Source organism: Pavona decussata, unplaced genomic scaffold (genome assembly GCF_977016875.1).
Source record: "Pavona decussata unplaced genomic scaffold, jaPavDecu1.1 SCAFFOLD_41, whole genome shotgun sequence".
Taxonomy (NCBI): Eukaryota; Metazoa; Cnidaria; class Anthozoa; order Scleractinia; family Agariciidae; genus Pavona; species Pavona decussata.
The window spans coordinates 811767-831330 of NW_028145463.1; the positions used below are offsets into that span (position 1 = coordinate 811767).

Below are 19564 nucleotides of genomic sequence, written 5' to 3' on the forward strand. Positions count from 1 at the left end.
AGAGTAGGCTGACAATTCTGTCAAATGTTTGAAATTTCATTTCTTTGAACAAGATAAAAAAACATTTGAAGTTTCCGTTTCGATTCTCGTTGCCGCAATTATCATAAGTGCGTGACAATTGATCGAACTAAAACTGAATGACATGCATGTTATTACATGTAAATTACACCTCCACAAGCACTCCTTTACCGTTGTAATTGTATGTCTGTAAATAACTTATTTACAGAGTCATCATTCCTGTTTATTGAGCTGATGTAACTGACTCCAAGAAGCCCCGATTTTGAGAAGCAAGGAACGGTACAGCCTGCCGGTAAGTCATTTGCACGTGCCATGTTAATAAGACCAACTTGCTCAATTCCTCAAATGACGTTATGTTAACTACCAGCTCAGTTTCTAGTTTCTAAGGCGGCCGAGTCTAGGGTCTTGCAAAACAAGTCATTTCCAACAAGGCATTTGTTTTGAACTTTACTTAATTTTACTTATTGCTCTCATCGCCCTTGAACTTGAAGTTGCCACAGATACGTTAAACGAATTGAAACAACAGAACATGGTTCTGTAATTATCCTTTCAAGAAAACGGAAAAAAGAGAAATGTAGCTTGCATCAAGCCCTTTAACAGGAATTCCGTGTCTGTCAGTGTAAATTTATGTGCGAAAGATATCAGAGTCAGAGAAATTAAGTACAAATGGGAAAGTTCTCAAACTTTCTCTTTTTCTAGGAACGTCCTTGGTGAAACAAAGCACATTTGATACGATCTCCGGTCATCGTCTAACTAAATGGCGGAGGACGAGTCAGAAGATATAGTGAAGCACATGCAAGAGCTTAGCATTGCTAAAAAATTGGGCGATAGAGAGCGGGAGGGAAATACCTATTCTAAACTGGCTGATGTTTATCACAGTCAGGGTAATTTTAAACAAGTCATAGAGTATCAAAAGCTACATCTTAGTATTGCTAAAGAATTAGGAAACAGGTCTAAGGAGGGAGAAGCGTATTGCAATCTGGGCGCTGCTTATCACCGTCTGCGTGATTTCCAACAAGCCATAGAGTGCCACAAACTACATCTTAGTATTGCTAGAGAATTAGGGAACAGGGCTTGGGAGGCAATAGCCTGTTTCAATCTGGGCGTGGTCTACAACAGCCAGTGCAATTTTAAGCAAGCCATAGAGTATCACGAACTACATCTTAATATTGCTAAAGAATTAGGGAACAGGGATGGGGAGGAACGAGCGTATGGCAACCTGGGCAATGCTTATCGCAATATGGGTAATTTTAAACAAGCCGCTGAGTATCACAAACTACATCTTAGTATTGCTAAAGAATTAGGGGACAGGGATGGGGAGGGAAGAGCGTATGGCAACCTGGGCAATGCTTATCACAGTATGGGTAATTTTAAACAAGCCGCAGAGTATCACGAACTAGATCTTACTATTGCTAAAGAATTAGGGAACAGGTATGGGGAGGGAGGAGCGTATGGCAACCTGGGCAATGCTTATCGCAATATGGGTAATTTTAAACAAGCCGCTGAGTATCACGAACTACATCTTAGTATTGCTAAAGAATTAGGGGACAGGGATGGGGAGGGAAGAGCGTATGGCAACCTGGGCAATGCTTATCACAGTATGGGTAATTTTAAACAAGCCGCAGAGTATCACGAACTACATCTTACTATTGCTAAAGAATTAGGGAACAGGTATGGCGAGGGAGGAGCGTATGGCAACCTGGGCAATGCTTATCGCGGTCTGGGTAATTTTAAACAAGCCGCTGAGTATTACGAACTACGTCTTAGTATTGCTAAAGAATTAGGGAACAGGGGTGGGGAGGGAGCAGCGTATGGCAACCTGGGCAATGCTTATCAGGGTCTGGGTAATTTTAAACAAGCCGCAGAGTATCACGAACTACATCTTAGTATTGCTAAAGAATTAGGGAACAGGGCTGGGGAGGGAATAGCGTATGGCAACCTGGGCAATGCTTATTACAGTATGGGTAATTTTAAACAAGCCGCAGAGTATCACGAACTATGTCTTAGTATTGCTAAAGAATCAGGGAACAGTGATGAGGAGGGAAGAGCGTATGGCAACCTGGGCAATGCTTATAACAGAGTGGGTGATTTTAAACAAGCCGCATGGTATCAAAAACAAAATCTTAGTATTGCTAAAGAATCAGGGAACAGGTGTGCGGAGGGAGTAGCCTATGGCAGTCTTGGAGATGCTTATTATAATATGCTTGACTTCAAACAGGCCTTTGAGTGTTGGAAACATAGTCTCAGTATCGCTCAAGAAATTGGGGACAGGGATAATGAGGGGGCGGTTTTTAGAAACATGGGTGCAGCTCATTTAAGCTTGGGTGATTTTGAACAAGCCCTAAAGTACACGAAACAAAGTCTTGTTGTATCGAAAGAATCGGGGGACAGGGCTGGGGAAGGAGCTACTTATAGCAGATTGGGCAATGTGTATTCCCGACTAGGTAATTTTAAAGTAGCAGTAGAGTGTTACAAACAAAGCCTTAGTATTGCTAAAGAGATAGGGCAAAAGTTTCAAGAGGCAGAATCATGCCATTTATTAGGTCATTATTATGAATGGGTGGGTTCTTTTAGTGAGGCACTTGATAATTATCGATCGAGCGTAAAAACCTTTGATGACATAAGAGCTCTTCTACAGTCAAAAGATATGTGGAAAATAAGCTTTCGTAATCTTTACCAGCGTGCGTACACTTCGCTATGGAGAACTCTTTTGAAGACTGGAGAGACTGACGAGGCTTTGTGTACTGCTGAGCAAGGACGAGCACAGGCCTTGATCGATGTTTTGAAAGAGCAGTATGGAGTTGACTCATCACCGTCCGCTTTACCTGAAACTAAGGAGACAATTACCTATATATTAAACAATGTAACTAAAGAAACAGTTTTTCTTGCACTTGATGAAAATGCGATCAGTTTTTGGTTGCTGCGAAGAGGGAAAGAGATTCTCTTTAAGCAAAAGGAAATAGAACCTGATAGTTGCAAGTTGCTAATAGATGCTACTTTGAGAGACATTGCTGTAGGCGTTCGGGTAATGTGCGAGGATCGGTCAATGGATAAAGAATGTGATGGCCCGCCGTCCAACAGAGAAGCTGCCGAGGAAACAGGCCAATCACCGACCTCCTCTGTCAATTCTTTGCGCCAGCTATATGATGTTATTATTGGCCCCATTGCAGACTTGCTCGAAGGTGACCAGTTACTCCTTGTTCCAGATGGTCCATTTTGCCTGGCTCCTTACTCTGCACTTAGTGAATCAATCAGGATTCACATCGTTCCCTCGCTGACCGCTTTACGACTGATCGCAGATGCGCCCAAGGACTTTCACAGTAGGAGTGGGGCGTTGCTTGTGGGAGACCCATGTTTGGAAGAAGTTACCAACGTGTTTGGTAGGCCCGTTTGGAAGCAGCTTCCATTCGCCAGAAAGGAAGTGGAGATGATTGGAAAACTTCTAAAGACCACACCTCTCACCGGACGAGATGCGACTAAAGACGAAGTGATGAAAAGATTGGAGTCGGTTGCTTTGGTGCACATTGCCGCACACGGGAGTGCTGAAACTGGAGAAATTCTTTTGGCCCCAAACCCAGGTTGGACATCTCGCGTCCCTGCGAAAAAATACTACATATTAACAATGTCAGATGTACAAGCCGTTCGTCTGCGAGCAAGACTCGTAGTGCTTAGTTGCTGTCACAGTGGCCGGGGAGAAGTCAAGTCTGAGGGCTTGGTTGGTATCGCGCGAGCTTTCTTGTATGCTGGTGCTCGCTCTGTTCTGGTGTCACTCTGGGCGATTGATGACGAGGCTACCATGGAGTTTATGAAACACTTCTACTACCACCTGGCGGAAGGAAAAAGCGCGAGTGTGGCTCTTCACCAGGCCATGAAATCTCTGCGCGAGTCAGAGAAGTTCCGTGACTTGAAGTACTGGGCTCCATTTGTGCTGATTGGGGATGATGTGAAGCTTGAATTTGCAGAAAGGAAATGAAACAGAATGGTAAGTTTAGTTTGTGTTTAACTTCAGACAGACGTAATTTTATGATAAACAAGGACAGCTAACTGCAAAGAAAGCTCAATTCTTGCCAAAGGAATAGTCGTAAAAGCTGTCTAAAGATTATTTCAATTACCAAGCCTTCCGCTGTTTATTAAAACGAGGGGATAGCTTTAAGAAAGGATGCCATGAGAAGATGTTCGTTTTCGTGTTTTCTTGGTACCATGCGAAAATGCCTCACTTTTCTTACTCTAGCCTTTTCCAGGCGTTCAGAAAATAAAAAGCAACGTAAATAAAATTGCGTTCCCCGCTATTTTGATCGCCTGTTCTCGCACTAGTTAATGTTTCAACCGTTTGAGATAAAGAACGAATGTTACCATTTCCCCTCAGATTTTTAACAATGGTACCTTTAAATTTTAGACATTTTATGAACTTAATGACCTCAATGGAAGTCAAACTTCCGTTGAACGTTGTTTTCAATTGAGGCACCAGGAATCTCGCTGATTAAGGGAAATTGTTAATGTGTTGCCAAAAATATGTCGTGGCCTTCGTGGGTAGTGTCTTCAATTTTGTTCGTTTTTGTCTCTCCTTTTTTTTTCTGGCAAACAAAAAAATTAAGCGCTTCACCTGAGCTCCACAAACTTCTAAATTTAGAGCCTCGAGGAAAACTTATCCCTCACATATTTTTTGGTTGGCAGAAGTGTCATCATACTCAAGACAAGAGAGGACTACTAAACGAGTCTGACTGATCCATTGATGACGTCCATTTGGTGTGATGCAAACTATCACGGGAACTTGTATGTAGTGTAAATATTTTAGATGTAATGGCCGGATAAAAAAAAAACAAACAGTAAATCAGTAACAAATGAAAGGGAAACAAAATGAAGTTACTGCATTAAACCTTTGCTTTTGTGGTTCGTAATATATCTGGAGAGCAGGACATGTACAGGCTTGTTTTTAGTGCGCAAAATGGTACTTCACTTTATGAAGTTTTCAAAACGTAATTTTTCTTCTTTTGATGTAACGTTAAGAAAACTGGACAAATGAATTTGACGTTACATTTAATTTTATATTGCTGCATAACAAATAACATACCAACATTGTTAAGATATTTTGAAGTCATTTTATTAATTTTTTGAAGTCATTATTCGTTTTAAGACAATATTGAGAACAACGTTTTACTTAATTGTTAATTCAGAAAAAAATGTGGTTACTTAGGCCAAATTTAACGGTTTATCCACCCATATTTAGACTGAAGCAAGAAATTTCAATTTTTTTTTTTAAGAATGACGTTTCTAGTGTTTTCAGTTTCGCATGTAAATATGATTTTCTCCAAATCGTAAAAATTGTGTTTCTTTTAAAAATACGATATCTTGGCCGCAAAAATTGTGCTTGTCATTGTAAGTGAGGACAGTCTCTAAGACCCTCAAAGTTAGAAAGAGCACAAAAGACTAAGCAATGAATTTAAACAGTCTAAGACTGCGAGTAAACTCACAGAAACCTGACTACAAGAGGGCGAAGACTCAAATACTAAAATAAAATACTTCTCACTAACTTGTGTTTGAATAACAACAACAAGTGATGTAGTTAGCGTTGACCGGCTTAATAAGCTCAGAAGAATGATGATGCAATTATTATCTTAGAACTGATCAGGGCTCGGTTGTTTGAAATCCCATTAATTTTGAGAGAACAAGTTAAGAAATATGCTGGGTTTTTTTTTCAAATGAATTCTTTTTGCTTTTTACAAGATGCCATAATCGAGTGGTCCTCTTATTTGCATCGTGCAATTATTTTATCTAAAGTCAAACATAAGAAAATGCTTTTATTATAACAGTTTTTTCTTTCCAGAGTGGACGTCAATTCTAAATTGGCGCAATGGTCTTTTAAACAACCTGGCGCAGATCTTGTCATGTATATATGTAAGTAACTAGGTAAATAAGTAGGTATAGAGCATTCTTCAATTGGGTGTCGAAGTAATTTTGCGTTTCCTTTGGTTTTGCTTTATTATGCTTTCTGATTTGGCAGCAAAACTCGCGGCACTTTCTCAACCAATGGGAAGCAAAGCCAAAACCAATCGTGCCTTGATGTCCAACGTTTTCCCGCGCTTGGCCAACTGTTACAGGTTACATGTAATTGCTTTGAATTCTGATTGGTTCACCGGACTGTTTACGTCTGTTGTGATTGGTTAGAGTAATTACTTTGCGTTTGACACGTTCTTATTTGAAAACTGCTCTATAAAGTCAGTAAGTAAGCTAGCTGTGTTTACATGATACCCGAACGCCTTTCAAACCGGTGGATTCGTTTCCATAGTAGTATTCATTATCAGTAAAAACAATATGAATTTTCAACCAAAAAGTTTTACCGGACAAGGAATCTCAATTTTTGTACGAAAACTCGTTCTGGAGTCATGTAAACGGGACATGACTGTTTGTTTCATATTTCTATCAAGTTTCAACATTTCGTTACAAAATGAAACTTATAGCTTCATCAAACCTGCTTTTGTTAATACGATGTCAGCAAGTGTTCAAGTCGTACAGGAATGAAAGTCTATCCAGTATCGTGTAAACCGCCTCATTACAGAACAATTAGTGTAGCGTATATAATGAGTGAGACTGTTGTAAATATTAACATTAAAAAGTGAAATCTGTGAAACGTGTTTGGTTTGAGAACAGTAGAATCCAAATATTTTATTTTATTTATTTTAAGCTGAGGGGGAACCGTCGCGGAGATTTTGCTGTATGTTGGCCAAAACAGCTCAAATATTTTACAAAGAACCTCATGAAATCGCTTTTAGAGCAGCGGGAGGAAAGTTTGAAATGATTTCTCCGGGTGAGCATAGAATACAATAAGTTTTAAATTCACACGAGGACTTCAAAAGATTGGTCAATTTTTTTCAAGTTTCAATCCATTTCCATCTGAGCCATCTGCAGACAAAAATGACTGACCCTAGTTTTTGTTCCCTAGAAGGGATATTTGTAAAAAAAAATTGAACCATTATTTTAATGTTCCCATCCGATACAAATATATTTTTTCGCTATTCAAAGTGACACTAAAAATAAGTGACACTTCCTCTTTAAAGACCTCCGAAGCCACTGCCTAGGTCCTTCTTAGACAGATTTATACCCAGTCACTATTTCTATGTTTGTGGGCCGAGAGAAGAGTGGGTACGAGAGTGGCCTTTATTCACTCTCGTATCCAATCTTCGCGAGCCATAAAGATAAAAATAGCGACCGTTTACGAGCATTATCCTTAGGTGGGTCACGAATAGACCAGCTTACAACTGAACAAACAAAAGAAATCAAAAGCCTTTCAGTTTTACGTGCATAGGGAAGACTGGAACAGCGACTATCTTTCGACGCACCATCTTCGACATGCTAGATAAACAGCTGAAAGACCGTATATGAAAATTAAACACTTATTGGCTAAACTGAAACTGAATGACAAATGCTCACCTAAAATGGCTGATAAATGTATCAACCTGTAAATTTTGCATGACTCTCAGAAAAATTCAAACTATTTCACCGCTTTTGGTCGGCTCTGTTCTGTAACTTCGGGTACAGAATTCAGCCGTTTTGTTCTCATGTTAAATTTCTAAAACCACCGATTTAATTATCGATCTCGGATTGACTTCTAAATATCCCCCCACCACGTCACTCTGAAGATTAATAAACCCATCTCCCTTGCCCATAGTCGAGTTCAACCGTAAATAAATCAGTTGTGCTTACATCTAAGACTGCAGATGGCCCGTCGAAGGATAAGGTGCGCGTTAGCGCTGTGCACGTAACATTGAAAATGGCTGAAAGATACTCCAGTGCTACCCCTTCTGTCATTATACAGTGCGTTTATAGACCAGCCCTCCCATCTTCATCCTACGAGATAGAACCCTAATAGATGTCTACAGGCATTGCATCCATCGTATCAGCTATATGGAAAGCCATTCGGTGCAAATTGGTCAATCTCGTTGATGCGTCAAATCGAAATTATCGATTTTTCAAGAAGTTTCGATTTCTAACGGATAGTGTTTTTCTGTTTCGCAAAGTAGTGTTCATTGTAAACAATGAAAAATTAATTTATTTAAACGGAATGGTCCTGTCCATTTTAGCGTGGAATATTAGAAAATGGAGGGGTGGTTAATCATGTCTTATGTATAAGGGGGGTAAGATTTTATGTTTTCATTGTGCAGATATCTCCAAGATCTGTTTGGTGTCCAAATTTGATACAAATTGACCCAATATTGAGCGCGTAATGACGTCTTGTGCCATATGGCACTCTTGTACCGCTGTAATATTGAGATCGATGGGGATGTTTAGTCGTTCCCTATATTATAGTCGGACCTCTGTTAAGCGGACACCCTGGGGACTTTAAAAACTGGCCGCTTAATAGAGGTACAATAAAACTTGGGTAAAAATGGCAGTCAACGTAATTTTATTGCCTCTATATAGCAAAACGCTTGTTGAAAGGTGAACATTTGTGAAGATGAATGCAAAAATCATTGAAACAAAACATTAAGTGCCCTGTATTTGCGCATTTCAAGTCCGTGCAAAGTTTTAGCTCTAACACAGAGAGCACGTAGTCGATAAGTACAGTCTTTTTTTAGTGTTGAGTATCTACAGAAAAATATGCAAATCTATGTAACAAAACATCAAGTTTCTTAGGCCTTTTCTTGCATCAACAGTCTGTAAAAAATTTAGCTCAAAGTATTTCACGGACGATTTATTTCAAATAATCCGTCACTGCTGTTTGCCGTTGTAGAGCTCAGAGTAACGAGGAGATCAAGTCATTTGCCTTTCCGATAGATTAGGCAAGGTCCTGGTAACCGTGGAACAGGGCAAAGTGTCGGAGTTGATCGGTGTCATTATAGTGGAGATTAAATTGCAGTTCTTGTTCTTATCAGTTATCACCATCATATTATCTGTCACCATTTCGCTTGAAAAGGTAATTTGCTGTAAAAAAAAAAAAAAAACAATAAATACTATACTTCCAACAGTATGGCGGGCCATCGCGGTCAAAAGTAGATATCCTGATATCTTAACGATATCTTTAAGATATCATGATATCTTTAAGATATCATGATATCTAATTATCACTCAGCGTGAGATATCTTCACAGCGTAAGATATAATGATAAAAGGATATCTCTTCGATAAGATCTCGCTTTTGTACATTAATCGCAAAACCATTTCGCAAATTGCTAAACCATTTCGCAATTCGCTAAACCATTTTGCAAATGTCACTTTGGTTTTGTTATTTCAGTTGTCTCACTTTTGATATTAATTAACGGGTTGTCATTTGAGGGTGTTGCCGGATTATTACATCAACCTTGTGTAGACTCGAGTAAACCTCAGCTATCAGTTCACAAACAGCAACACTATGGCTTACATTAACTGTGTGCTTTTAATTTTGGCTGCGACTTTGATGTTAAGTTCATCCAGCTCTGGAGCTCCCCCTCAGTTTCATGGGAGAGTACAGCCCAGTAGTCTAGACAGCTTTTTTGAAAGAGCCCTTGGTTTGGTAAACGAAGTAATTAGACTATTAAGCACTACAGAAAATGAAGAAGAAGTTGTGGAATATTGTATCACCAGGTTGGAAAATCTCCTCTCAAACAGTGTTAATCTGTTTGACCTTATCGAAGAACAGCAATACAACAACATCATCGATGCCATACAAAATTATATTTTTATGCTGCGTTCACGTGTCGTAAACCCGGGAGTAGGGAATCAATTTTGTTCAGCTTACAACGCGCCTGTTCAAAATTCCACCGCTGGACGACCGCGATACGAAATAACGTTTGACCAACTCTCCTTTCTCGTTGGAGAACATTTTAATACACGCAGAATTGCAGATTGTCTTGGTGTGAGCGTATCCACGGTCCGGCGAAGATTGCGTGACAACGGCATTTGGCTAGATGAAAGTTATTCCTCCATTTCGGATATCGAATTAGACCGCTTAATAATTAACATCCGATCGCATTTTCCAAGAATAGGCTGTCGCCAAATGCGAGCGATGCTAGAAGCTAACCATGGTGTTAGAGTTCAAAGATATAGAGTGCGTATGGCTATGAGAAGAGTGGATCCGGCTGGAGCAGCAATACGATGGTCTGAAGTTCACGTTAGAAGGCGGTATAGCGTATATGGGGCAAATGCACTGTGGCACATCGATACGCACCATTCCTTGGTTCGTTGGCACTTAGTCATAGCCGGAGGAATCGATGGGTATTCCCGCTTAATCACTTACCTTCAGTGCTTCGACAACAACCGCGCAACCACAGTTGTCCAGTGTTTTTTCCAGGGCACTCGGCACTACGGGTTTCCATCGCGTGTCAGATCAGACAGGGGTGGGGAGAATTATATCGTCTCTGTTTTAATGTGTATGGTTCGCGGTGTTAATAGAGGCAGTCATATATCTGGTCGGTCGGTGCATAACCAAAGGATAGAAAGACTGTGGAGGGACGTGTTTTTGTTTTGTGTCTCTACATTTTATTTCCTTTTTTATTTTATGGAAGAAATGGGTGTTCTTGATAACACTGATGAGCTCCATCTGTTTGCCTTACATTTTGTTTTTATACCGAGGATCAACAATTTGTTGAGTCGCTGGGCAGAGGCTTACAACAGACATCCTCTCGAAACCGAACACAATAGCACCCCTCGACAACTATGGGTAGAGAGCATGTTGTGCATGCAGAATTCCCACCACACCGCCCCAGGAGGAGTGTTTGATAAGGACACTGTCGAAGGTCCATTGGAACAATATGGCATCGACTGGGAAGGACCTTGCCCTGATAGTGAATCAGACGTGGATGGTTTGACCGTGCCACCAATTGACGTAAATATTCCTCCAAACAGTTTACGACATCTCCGGGAATCAGTAGATCCTCTAGCTTATTCAGAACTACTCGGCATGGACATCTATCTCATTTGTCTACGTTGGCTTCAAGAGGCAAGAAGTAGACAGCAATAACTTTAAAAAAAAAAAACGTTTTAATACTTATTATTTAATAAAACTCAGACACGTATAACATAATACTATTTGATCACTACTATAATTTTCTTAACAGCTTGCGATGTCGGTAAACGAATTCTAGCTATATTAATGACTGGCTCTTCCAGGTTTTACTTTTTCAAAAATTCGCGTCCGAATTACAGGTCTTGACAACCAAAATTGGCCAACTTTGCACTATTGTTTGCCGATTTACTTTGTTACTTCCGGTTTGTTCTTTTGTAATCTCTCTAAACGGAAACAAACGAAACTGTTTTGTTTAGTTTAAGCTTTGAACACTTTTTATGCAAGTATTTCAGAAAGAACCACGCGCAAACTACTGTATTAAACAACAACTTGGCAAGCCGTATTATAACAAAATATTAATTTTTGTGTAAACTATTGCCGTTTAAATTTTCCCATCCTTATCGTGGTTTCATTCAATATTAATTATACATAGTGAAACAGTAACTATATCAACGACTGTCATAACAGTTAACAGCTCGCATAGATGAAACATCATTTAACTTGTCGTTGCAACTATAACCTGAATGACGATGACAGTAAAGAAGTTCGTTCAACAAGAAAGACTGCAACGAACATTATTCCTCTCTTCGTTGTGTAAATTGTCAACAAGTTTTTTTCAAAACAATAAGTAAATAATGTTCGCTAAATATAACACTAGCAAGGACGATAAATATCGCCAACTGTAACACAAAAACATGAGATTATCTATCCTTAAAGATATTTCAAAATTAATCGTGGTTTCAACTAATAACATCACCTATCTTAAACTTTAGAAAACAAAATATCCCATTAATCACACACGTTACAACGAAGACACCAACCGTGTATGTATGTATGTACTTCACAAGAAACTTAAAAGCTGCGAATAGCGATTAAGGGGCTAAATTTTGTTAAGATCGACCACCCCTCTTTAAGCTGGCTCTAAACAGTTTCCAGCATTTTTCAGCACCTCAACTTTGACGCGTCAGCACTATGACCCTTTTTCATTTGACGCAACAATTATTATGAACAAGTTGTGAGCAAGTTGTGCTATTTTTTCTGACATAACAAGTTACCATAGCAACGGTTAAACCTATTAAAAACACCCTAAATTGTAGCTTTAATACAGAATTGTTTGAAACTTTGCCAAAAGTTGCATCTTGTCTTGCTGATCAAAATTTCATAATAAAAAATAGCTCTTACCGAACTCATTCAGTTTGAGTTTCCAGTAGTAAAAGCTAAAATTAAGGGTGTATTTGGAAGGTTATACTGTTGCCATGGTAACTTGTTATGTCATAAAATAGATAATAACGTGTTCACCAATCATAGGTTATTTGTTGCCACCACAATTAGAATATCAAATAGTTGTTGTAGTGACCCATCCAAATTTAAGTCATGGAAAGTGCTAGATCGAAACTGTCTGGAGCCACTTTATTCATAATTATACAGCCACACCCGATCTCCGAAATCCTGGACGGCATCAATATAAAGAGAAGGCTTGGAACGGTCAATTACTTAGAGCTCCTATTCTCCTTCAAATTATTACTATTAAATGTTATTTCTCCCTTATCCTATAAAGTTCGGTATTTTGGCATTATTTCAAACAAATCAACGTCAGCAAGTATCAGTGTCAGTGTCAGTGTCATAAGAGTGGAGGTTCTCAGCCAAATCAACGTTTTCGGATTAAAGCTCCAAGCTCAAGCGAAATTTACTGTGGGTAAAAGTGGAGAGTTGTGTATTTTTTTTTCTATTTTTTGAAACCTTTTTCTGAAGCTTTTCTTTTATTGTCGCATGCCCCTGAGTTTGGAAAATTACTGTAAAATTTAATGTAGTACATGTGAGAATACTTTTAGCCACACTAAAGCCTTAGAAAGCTATAGAAAAAGGTTTCAATTGAAATACTGCAGGTGCAAAAACGAAAGCCTACACACCTCATCCACAAAGATATAGAAAACTCTAATGAGTAGCCAAACGACTATTCGGTCTTCTCACGCGGTCTTGATGCGCTTTTATCCGACAACGTTAATTAAGACGGTTATATTAAGCACTGTTGAATGTCCACGTTTGGTTACTTGTGAGTTCGGCCATAAGCTGTGCCAAGAACGCCTGTTCGCTTTCACTGTCGTCTTCAATTATTGGTAGTTGAATTGTTGAAAAGCAGACTTGATGAGTTATGACTGAAGTGGTACGACTTATTTCAACTCTAATCCTCTCCCCACGAACGTTTGGCGACCCTGTAGAGTATCGCAGAAAGCTAAGGAGAAGGCCTTCATTTTCCCGGTTTTGACGTAGGAAGCCCATCAAAATTTCGAACATGCGTCTAGCCTCCTCACCATCTGACGCCATCTGAAGACGCTCAGTAATTTGCTCAAAAATTGGGCGTCGCTGTTGAGCGTACCAGTGCGAGACCATAACATCTGTGACCCCGAAGAAGGTGTTGCCAGCAATGGATCGAAATCCTGCTTGCATTGATGTGATGGCGGTCCTAGGCGCTTCGAGGACGTTGTACCTAGCAATATTTACTACAAGTCTCCTCAAGTCATGGGTTGGTGGCAGAGATGGTACGTTGAATTCTCTTAACAAGTCTAAGATATCGTTTCTACTTCTATCTAAGAATCTCTGGAGTTGTTCATGATGATCAAAAAACAGTGGCGAGAGAAGTGTTCGTTCCCTTTCCCCTAGGGTAGAGAGAAAGTCTCTCACCAAGACCTCATCGTCAGGTTCTATCCCAAATATTGCCAGGCATAGAACCTGGCAAACACAGGTCACGGGGAACTGGCCAAGAACAGCGACAGTATAGGCCAAAATTCGACCGACTACTTCCCAGAGTTGGGCGTTGTACGTCGGGGTTAGGGTGGGAATTGCCACATCCCCTCCTTGTGTTTGGAACATTTGTCCCACCGCTGCGTCCCAAAACAAGGAAAAGGCTTCCCTTGTCACCCCATCGCCCACCCCATCGTCATCGAAGTAGATCCTTGGCCAACTCGCAGATGTTACAGACTGTTGTTCAAAATGGGCAAGAAATGTTGAGACAATGCATTCGTGGGACCGTGTTTGAACGTGGACGGTGTTGGTGCTAGAGGTCATGCTGCCAGATAGATCTCTGGACAAGGTGGCTATCATGGCCGACAACCTTTAAAATGAAAGTTATCAATTAATAAAGTTATTAAAATGCTAATTATAATCATTTTCATTTTGGAAGGAAACTAGTAAAAGCTTTATATAGAAAGTAATGAAATTGACTTTTGGAGAGATTAAAATTTCATTTCATTTGAACCGTGACTTCTAACTCACCCGTTTCCTGTCGACTGATGCGTTACTTGTTCGTGTTGCCTTGGCCTTCTTGAAGCTGTAATAAAAAAGTAATTTATTTATTTATTCATTTTTTTATCCTCTTAGATAGTTGAGATGGCGCGAATAATTTTATGATCATTACAAGTTTAAATTTTTGGGAAAACGAAACGTGGTTTAAGTCCTTTTCAGCAATATTTGGAAATTTTCACATAAAAAAAATGCAAAATGATTACAGACATTGGGAAAAATTTAGTCATAAAGCTTAAATTCATTAAAAAAAAAGGAAAGCCGTTTATTAGTGCAATATCTTGAACATTCCTTTTTCTCTCTCCTCCGCAAAGGCTTTTTAGAAAGCCTGGGGAGAGGGAAATTAAACGAGTAGAGCCTGGGGGAGAGAAATATTCCCGCTTTTTCCCCCTTCCCATCGTCCCCCACACGCCTCCGACTTTTTATTTCCTCCGTTTTCCTTCCTTTCCCCTCCTTTTTTCTACGTTTCTCCACTGATGGAGCCTCTGCGGAGGAGAGAGTTCCTTTTTAATAACGTACCACCGCACATTTCACACAGTGATATCCGCCTTTGATTCACGAAGGTACAGCTCCGACACGGCCACTCTGAAACTAAATCATATCACAATCACTTAGTAGTTACCTACGATTTGCCATACTTTTACACACTTATTGTTTACATGTGTTTTAATATTCACCTTGTATTTTTTTCCTATTGTTTCTTGTAATATACATGTCTTGTCTATCGCTTGTACGTGTCAGTGACCAACACGAACTCCTAAGCTACTTTGGCCACTCAGCTCATTTTATTTTGGCCCTTTATTGTTTTACTTTCTTTCTTTTAATCAATTTATTTTTTGTAACTAGTGTAATAGTGTACGGTTTCTGTAAATAGTGTTAAATAATGAAAAATCTGAAATCTAAGTCTCTCTCCACGGCCGCACCCTTATTGTTAACTTTTCATATCGGACCTCGTACGCTCAATTGTCGATTTTCACCTTTTTCAATTTTGACATCTTCACTAATATGCATATTGTATGGGTTTAAAGGTTAAATAGTACCCTTAACTATGATGGTGTGGACGAAGAAGCCATTTGTTTTTGAAAATATAAGATTTAAAAACCACTGAACACTGGTAGAAAACACAATAACTTGTGAAAAGTGGCTCTTGAGTCGCCGTCACAGGATTTGTCATTAAATAAGAAACAGAATAGTTCCTCCGATTTGGGCAACTTAACACATACTTAAACTACTCATTCCTCCCCTGCAACCCTCCATCCAAGTCCAAGAAACTTTAAGTCCATTATTCTCAAATGGCCACTTTTGGATCAACTGACCTCACGGCAACAAAGTTGGGGAATTTAACGCAATAAAGCAAAAAAAAAAAAAAAAACCGGCATTTTTAAGTGGGTCACTTGAAAGGAGAATATTTGTTCACTGGGTGGGGTGCAAAAATAAGGTAATACCAAAAGAAAGCCTCTCAAAAAAATTTAAAATAAGATTTTATTGTGAAGACTTTACCTCATTGCACAAAATGCTGCAGAAATTCACACGGTATGTTTGATTTACATTCAAATTTTGTTTTCTAATAAGGCTAAAACTGTTGGTTGATACTGGACATCCATATTATGGTCAATTAACAGCTGTCAAAACAAGGCATCCGCTGACCACTATCACATTACCATGTCGCGAGCTCAGATATAGAACTTGTCGAGGTCGTATTTTTTTTTTTAAATTGTTCGCTGACCAGGTCAAGGTTTTGTCATTGGATCGCGGTCTCAAGTCCTATTTTTCTGTCTGGTCAGTCGATTTAGATGGACATGAAGGGGAAAGTGAATAATCTTATTTATTAAAAACTGGATCATTGTATAATGCAATTCAAGGGATTTGATTGGCTGAGCGGCCATGGTATATGAGCAATTATACCATAGCCAAGAAATGGCGGCCATTAAATTGTCTGCTGGTTCTTCGCTCACAGCGAAAACAGTTAGATCTAGCAATATTTCTTGATTGTTTTTAATAAAACAATTATTCCACTTGCGCTTGTTGGATATGAGATGATTATAGCCAACTCGGCGCTACGCGCCTCGTTGGCTATCTATCATCTCATATCCAACGCGCGCTCGTGGAATAATTGTTAAGTATGCACCAAATGTAAACAAAATTTTTGGTCCTTCTTAAGGTACCAAACGGAATTTTGATCGCTAAACAATGTTGCATTTTCCCACTTACCAGTTGATGTTAACTCAGCCAAACGGCGCATTGTATAGTCTCTGATTGTTTCATTTTCTTCAGACATGGAGGGACTACTAAGATTCTAGTGAAATATATTGAAATAAAAATCCATGCATTAAAATGTGGAATATTGACAGAAGGTGAGCACAGTTCGATCTTTATATATACCTGATCATTGTCAGATTCTGTTTCATCGAGGTTCACTGGCCCGGGATGAGGACGCGTTACAGATACCTGTGACAATCAGAAACTGTTAATTTCAAGCTAGTGAAAAGAAGTAAAATGTGGTCAAGAATTCCATTTTGAAGTGTGAAAATCATTTAGGCTGCTTCCTTTGTGCTATTATTACAACTCTTTTGAGGACAGACTTTCACCGTTATGAAAGTGAACGCCAACATTTTTGTTACTTAACAGTAAACAAATGACAATTTGAAATGGAATGTAAGTAATAAGATGAAGCACATAACGTGCTGTTGGCATTGGCAATTTTTAAAGACATGACTGCATTCAAAATGTCTCCTGTTTTTGTTCCGTTTATAGAATAAAGTAACTTTCTAACATTAACTTGATCGTTTTTAATGATGCTGTTTTAATAGTAACAGGTGCGAATTAGATTGAGAATGTATAATGATCTAGCAGACCTCTTTATATGTAAGTCGGTGAGTATTTGGCATATAAAATGCTTTACAAACCTCCTGATCCGACTCTTCATGCGGCTGTAACAATGGATGAGTATGTGAATCTTGCTCCTGGCGAAAAATAATACCCTTTCAATTGTTGGCACGAAACATAATAAAACCTAAATACTTAAAAAAAGAAAACAAAATGATTTAAATAGTGGTAATGAAAAATATCGAAGGCTATCGTTTTGTGCGGGTCCCGATATCCCGTGTGCTGTGTCTCGTAAACTGCTAGTTCTTGAAAAGAGCCGTTTGCAGATTGAGCCGTTGAAAAACAACTGTGTAATGGAAAGGGAACCGGTCACAGACAAAAACAAAAATTGAATCTACAGTAAAAAGGACGGCCATCAATTATAATGCTTGTTTCGCATTCGACAGTTAATCATACCAACCTCAGTATCCTGGCTCCCATTTCCATTTCCATTTTCATTTTCACTTCCACTTGGTTCCTGACAAGTAAGGAAAATTTTTCAGGACGATGATTTTTTAAAAAGTGTGATAACACAACAGTGCCATACTTCAACAACAATGATCGACTCCCGTTTCTAAGCTCCGTTTTCGTATTAGAAGTGATGCATTTTTATCTGAAATATTTCACTTTATAAACAAATGAATCTACTGAAACGTTGTTTAATTAGTGAACCTCTTGATAGAAGCTTCACGGTGAAACTTTAACGCGTTAAATACACTAGCAATTATAAACTTTATCATGGTGTTGTTATAGTGATTTAATAGTGTGTCATATATGGTGGGGGAATTAAAATAGTTTTGCTACGCCCGGCCTTAACTTAGTACCGGTTACATTATCAACCGTAACGTACCAGATCTATGAGGCTAGGAAATTTGGTCATATTCGGCAAATAGTTGAGAAACGATTATGATAACATACATGCGTCAGTGTATCATCTACTAACTGAAATATTACCGTCTGTGTGCTGGTTCTTGCTGGCGTACTTTCGTGAGCGGAACTTCTGCCAGGTGATTCTCGAGGAGCATTAGTCTAGAATAAAAAAAACTTTTTACATCAGGACCACAGGCTGTACTTCATGTTCACATAATGAGCTTGCACATGTAAATAAAGATGTTAGAAATGTCAGTAATGTGTTTGCATAAACTGCATACCGGCATGTTGTTTGAAGGGAGATGTTCCCTAAATTCTTCCATCAGTTGTCTATGCTCCGCTAGGACGTTCATAAATTGAACATGGCGTTGCGACTGCATTTCTTCCTGCCTTGATAGTAATGTTTCCAAAGCAGAAAATGCAGCTGAGAATGCAGTTACTGTTGGTGTAATCGGCTCAGAACGTTCAGTTGCGGCTGTCTCAGAAACTGCAGCATCTGCGATTACTGTTGGTTCTGTAGCCTCTTGTGCAACGGTTTCATTTGCGTTTGCCAATGTTGGTGGTGTAGTTGCTGCTGTTGTTGTTGTTGTTGTTGATGATGTTGTTGTTGTTGTTGTTGGTATTTCGCTTACTTCAGCATGTCCTGAAGATGTCGCACTTTCAACTGGTGTTGTTGTACGCGCCTCTGCTGCCTCTGGTCGCTGATCTTGAGGTTGTTGAGGCGGTGTCTGCCCTTGTTGCTCCAGTTGTTGCTGTGGCTGCTGCAAAGGCTGTTGTGGCTGCTGCATTTGTCGTTGCTGCTGCTGTTGTTGTGGTTCTGTTTGACCTGGCTGCTGCACTTGATATTGAAACTGCAATTGCTGTAAGTGTGGTTGTTGGTGCTGTAGCTGTTGTTGTTGTTGCTGTTGTTGTGTTTGTGCTGGCTGCTGCATTTGAGCTTGAAAGTGTTGTTGTTGTTGTTGTTGTTCTTGTTGCAGTTGTTGAGGTTGCTGTTGAAGCTGTAACTGCTGCTGGTGCAGCTGCTGTGGTAGTTCGTGTTGCAATTGTTGTTGTTGCTGTTGGAGTTGCAACTGTGAGGGGTCGTGTGTTTGTCCTAGTTGCTGCATTTGAATGTGTTGCTGTTGCTGCAGTTGTTGATGTTGCTGTTGTAGAGGTAACTGCTGCAAAGAATGAAGACCTGGCACTGACAAAGGTGGATTAAAGAAAGTGATGTTTTGGCCGAAGTTTCCTGTAGTTTGGTTGTTATCTAAAGATCCTCTAGAAGAACCTTGTAAAGGCGGGAAATTGTTTTGGAATAAAACAGAACCATTTCCAGTAGGACGTACCGATGCTGCGGCGAATGAGCCATTTGTTGTTCTGTGTGAGCCAAGAGATAATGTATTAAACAACTGTGGTTGAAATGCAGGTTGCGAAAAGTAAGGAGAAACTTGAGATGGATTAGCTTGACTCATAGTGGGCGGAAAGTTAATTAATGAGTTTGGTTGAACAGGTGCTTGATTTTGAGGCTGAGAACGGAGTAAGGGGTTAGTCTGCC

The 19564-nt window shown here is 39.5% G+C and overlaps 1 protein-coding gene across 18 annotated transcripts; it reads left to right on the forward strand.

The window, feature by feature from the left end:
- The first annotated feature begins 722 nt into the window (after positions 1-722).
- LOC146482912 (tetratricopeptide repeat protein 28-like) lies at positions 723-3991 on the forward strand. 18 transcript variants are annotated; one of them, XM_085106526.1, is made up of 4 exons: positions 776-863; positions 1224-1996; positions 2237-2441; positions 2562-3991. In XM_085106526.1, the coding sequence occupies exons 1-4, from the start codon at positions 776-778 to the stop codon at positions 3989-3991; spliced, it is 2496 nt and encodes an 831-aa protein (XP_084962652.1). The 18 variants fall into 18 exon arrangements, with proteins under 18 accessions (XP_084962649.1, XP_084962644.1, XP_084962642.1 ...); XM_085106523.1 differs by lacking the exon at positions 2237-2441 and having other exon boundaries at positions 723-1099; positions 1220-2102; positions 2463-3991; XM_085106518.1 differs by having other exon boundaries at positions 723-1020; positions 1138-2169; positions 2410-3991.
- Positions 3992-19564: the final 15573 nt, after the last annotated feature.

Coding starts and splice junctions, on each gene's coding strand:
- LOC146482912 (XM_085106510.1), top strand. CDS start 776: ATGGCGGAGGACGAGTCAGAAGATATAGTGAAGCACATGCAAGAGCTT. Junction 2,221..2,337: donor GGAGATGCTTATTATAATAT/GCTTGACTTCAA, acceptor AGCTCATTTAAG/CTTGGGTGATTTTGAACAAG.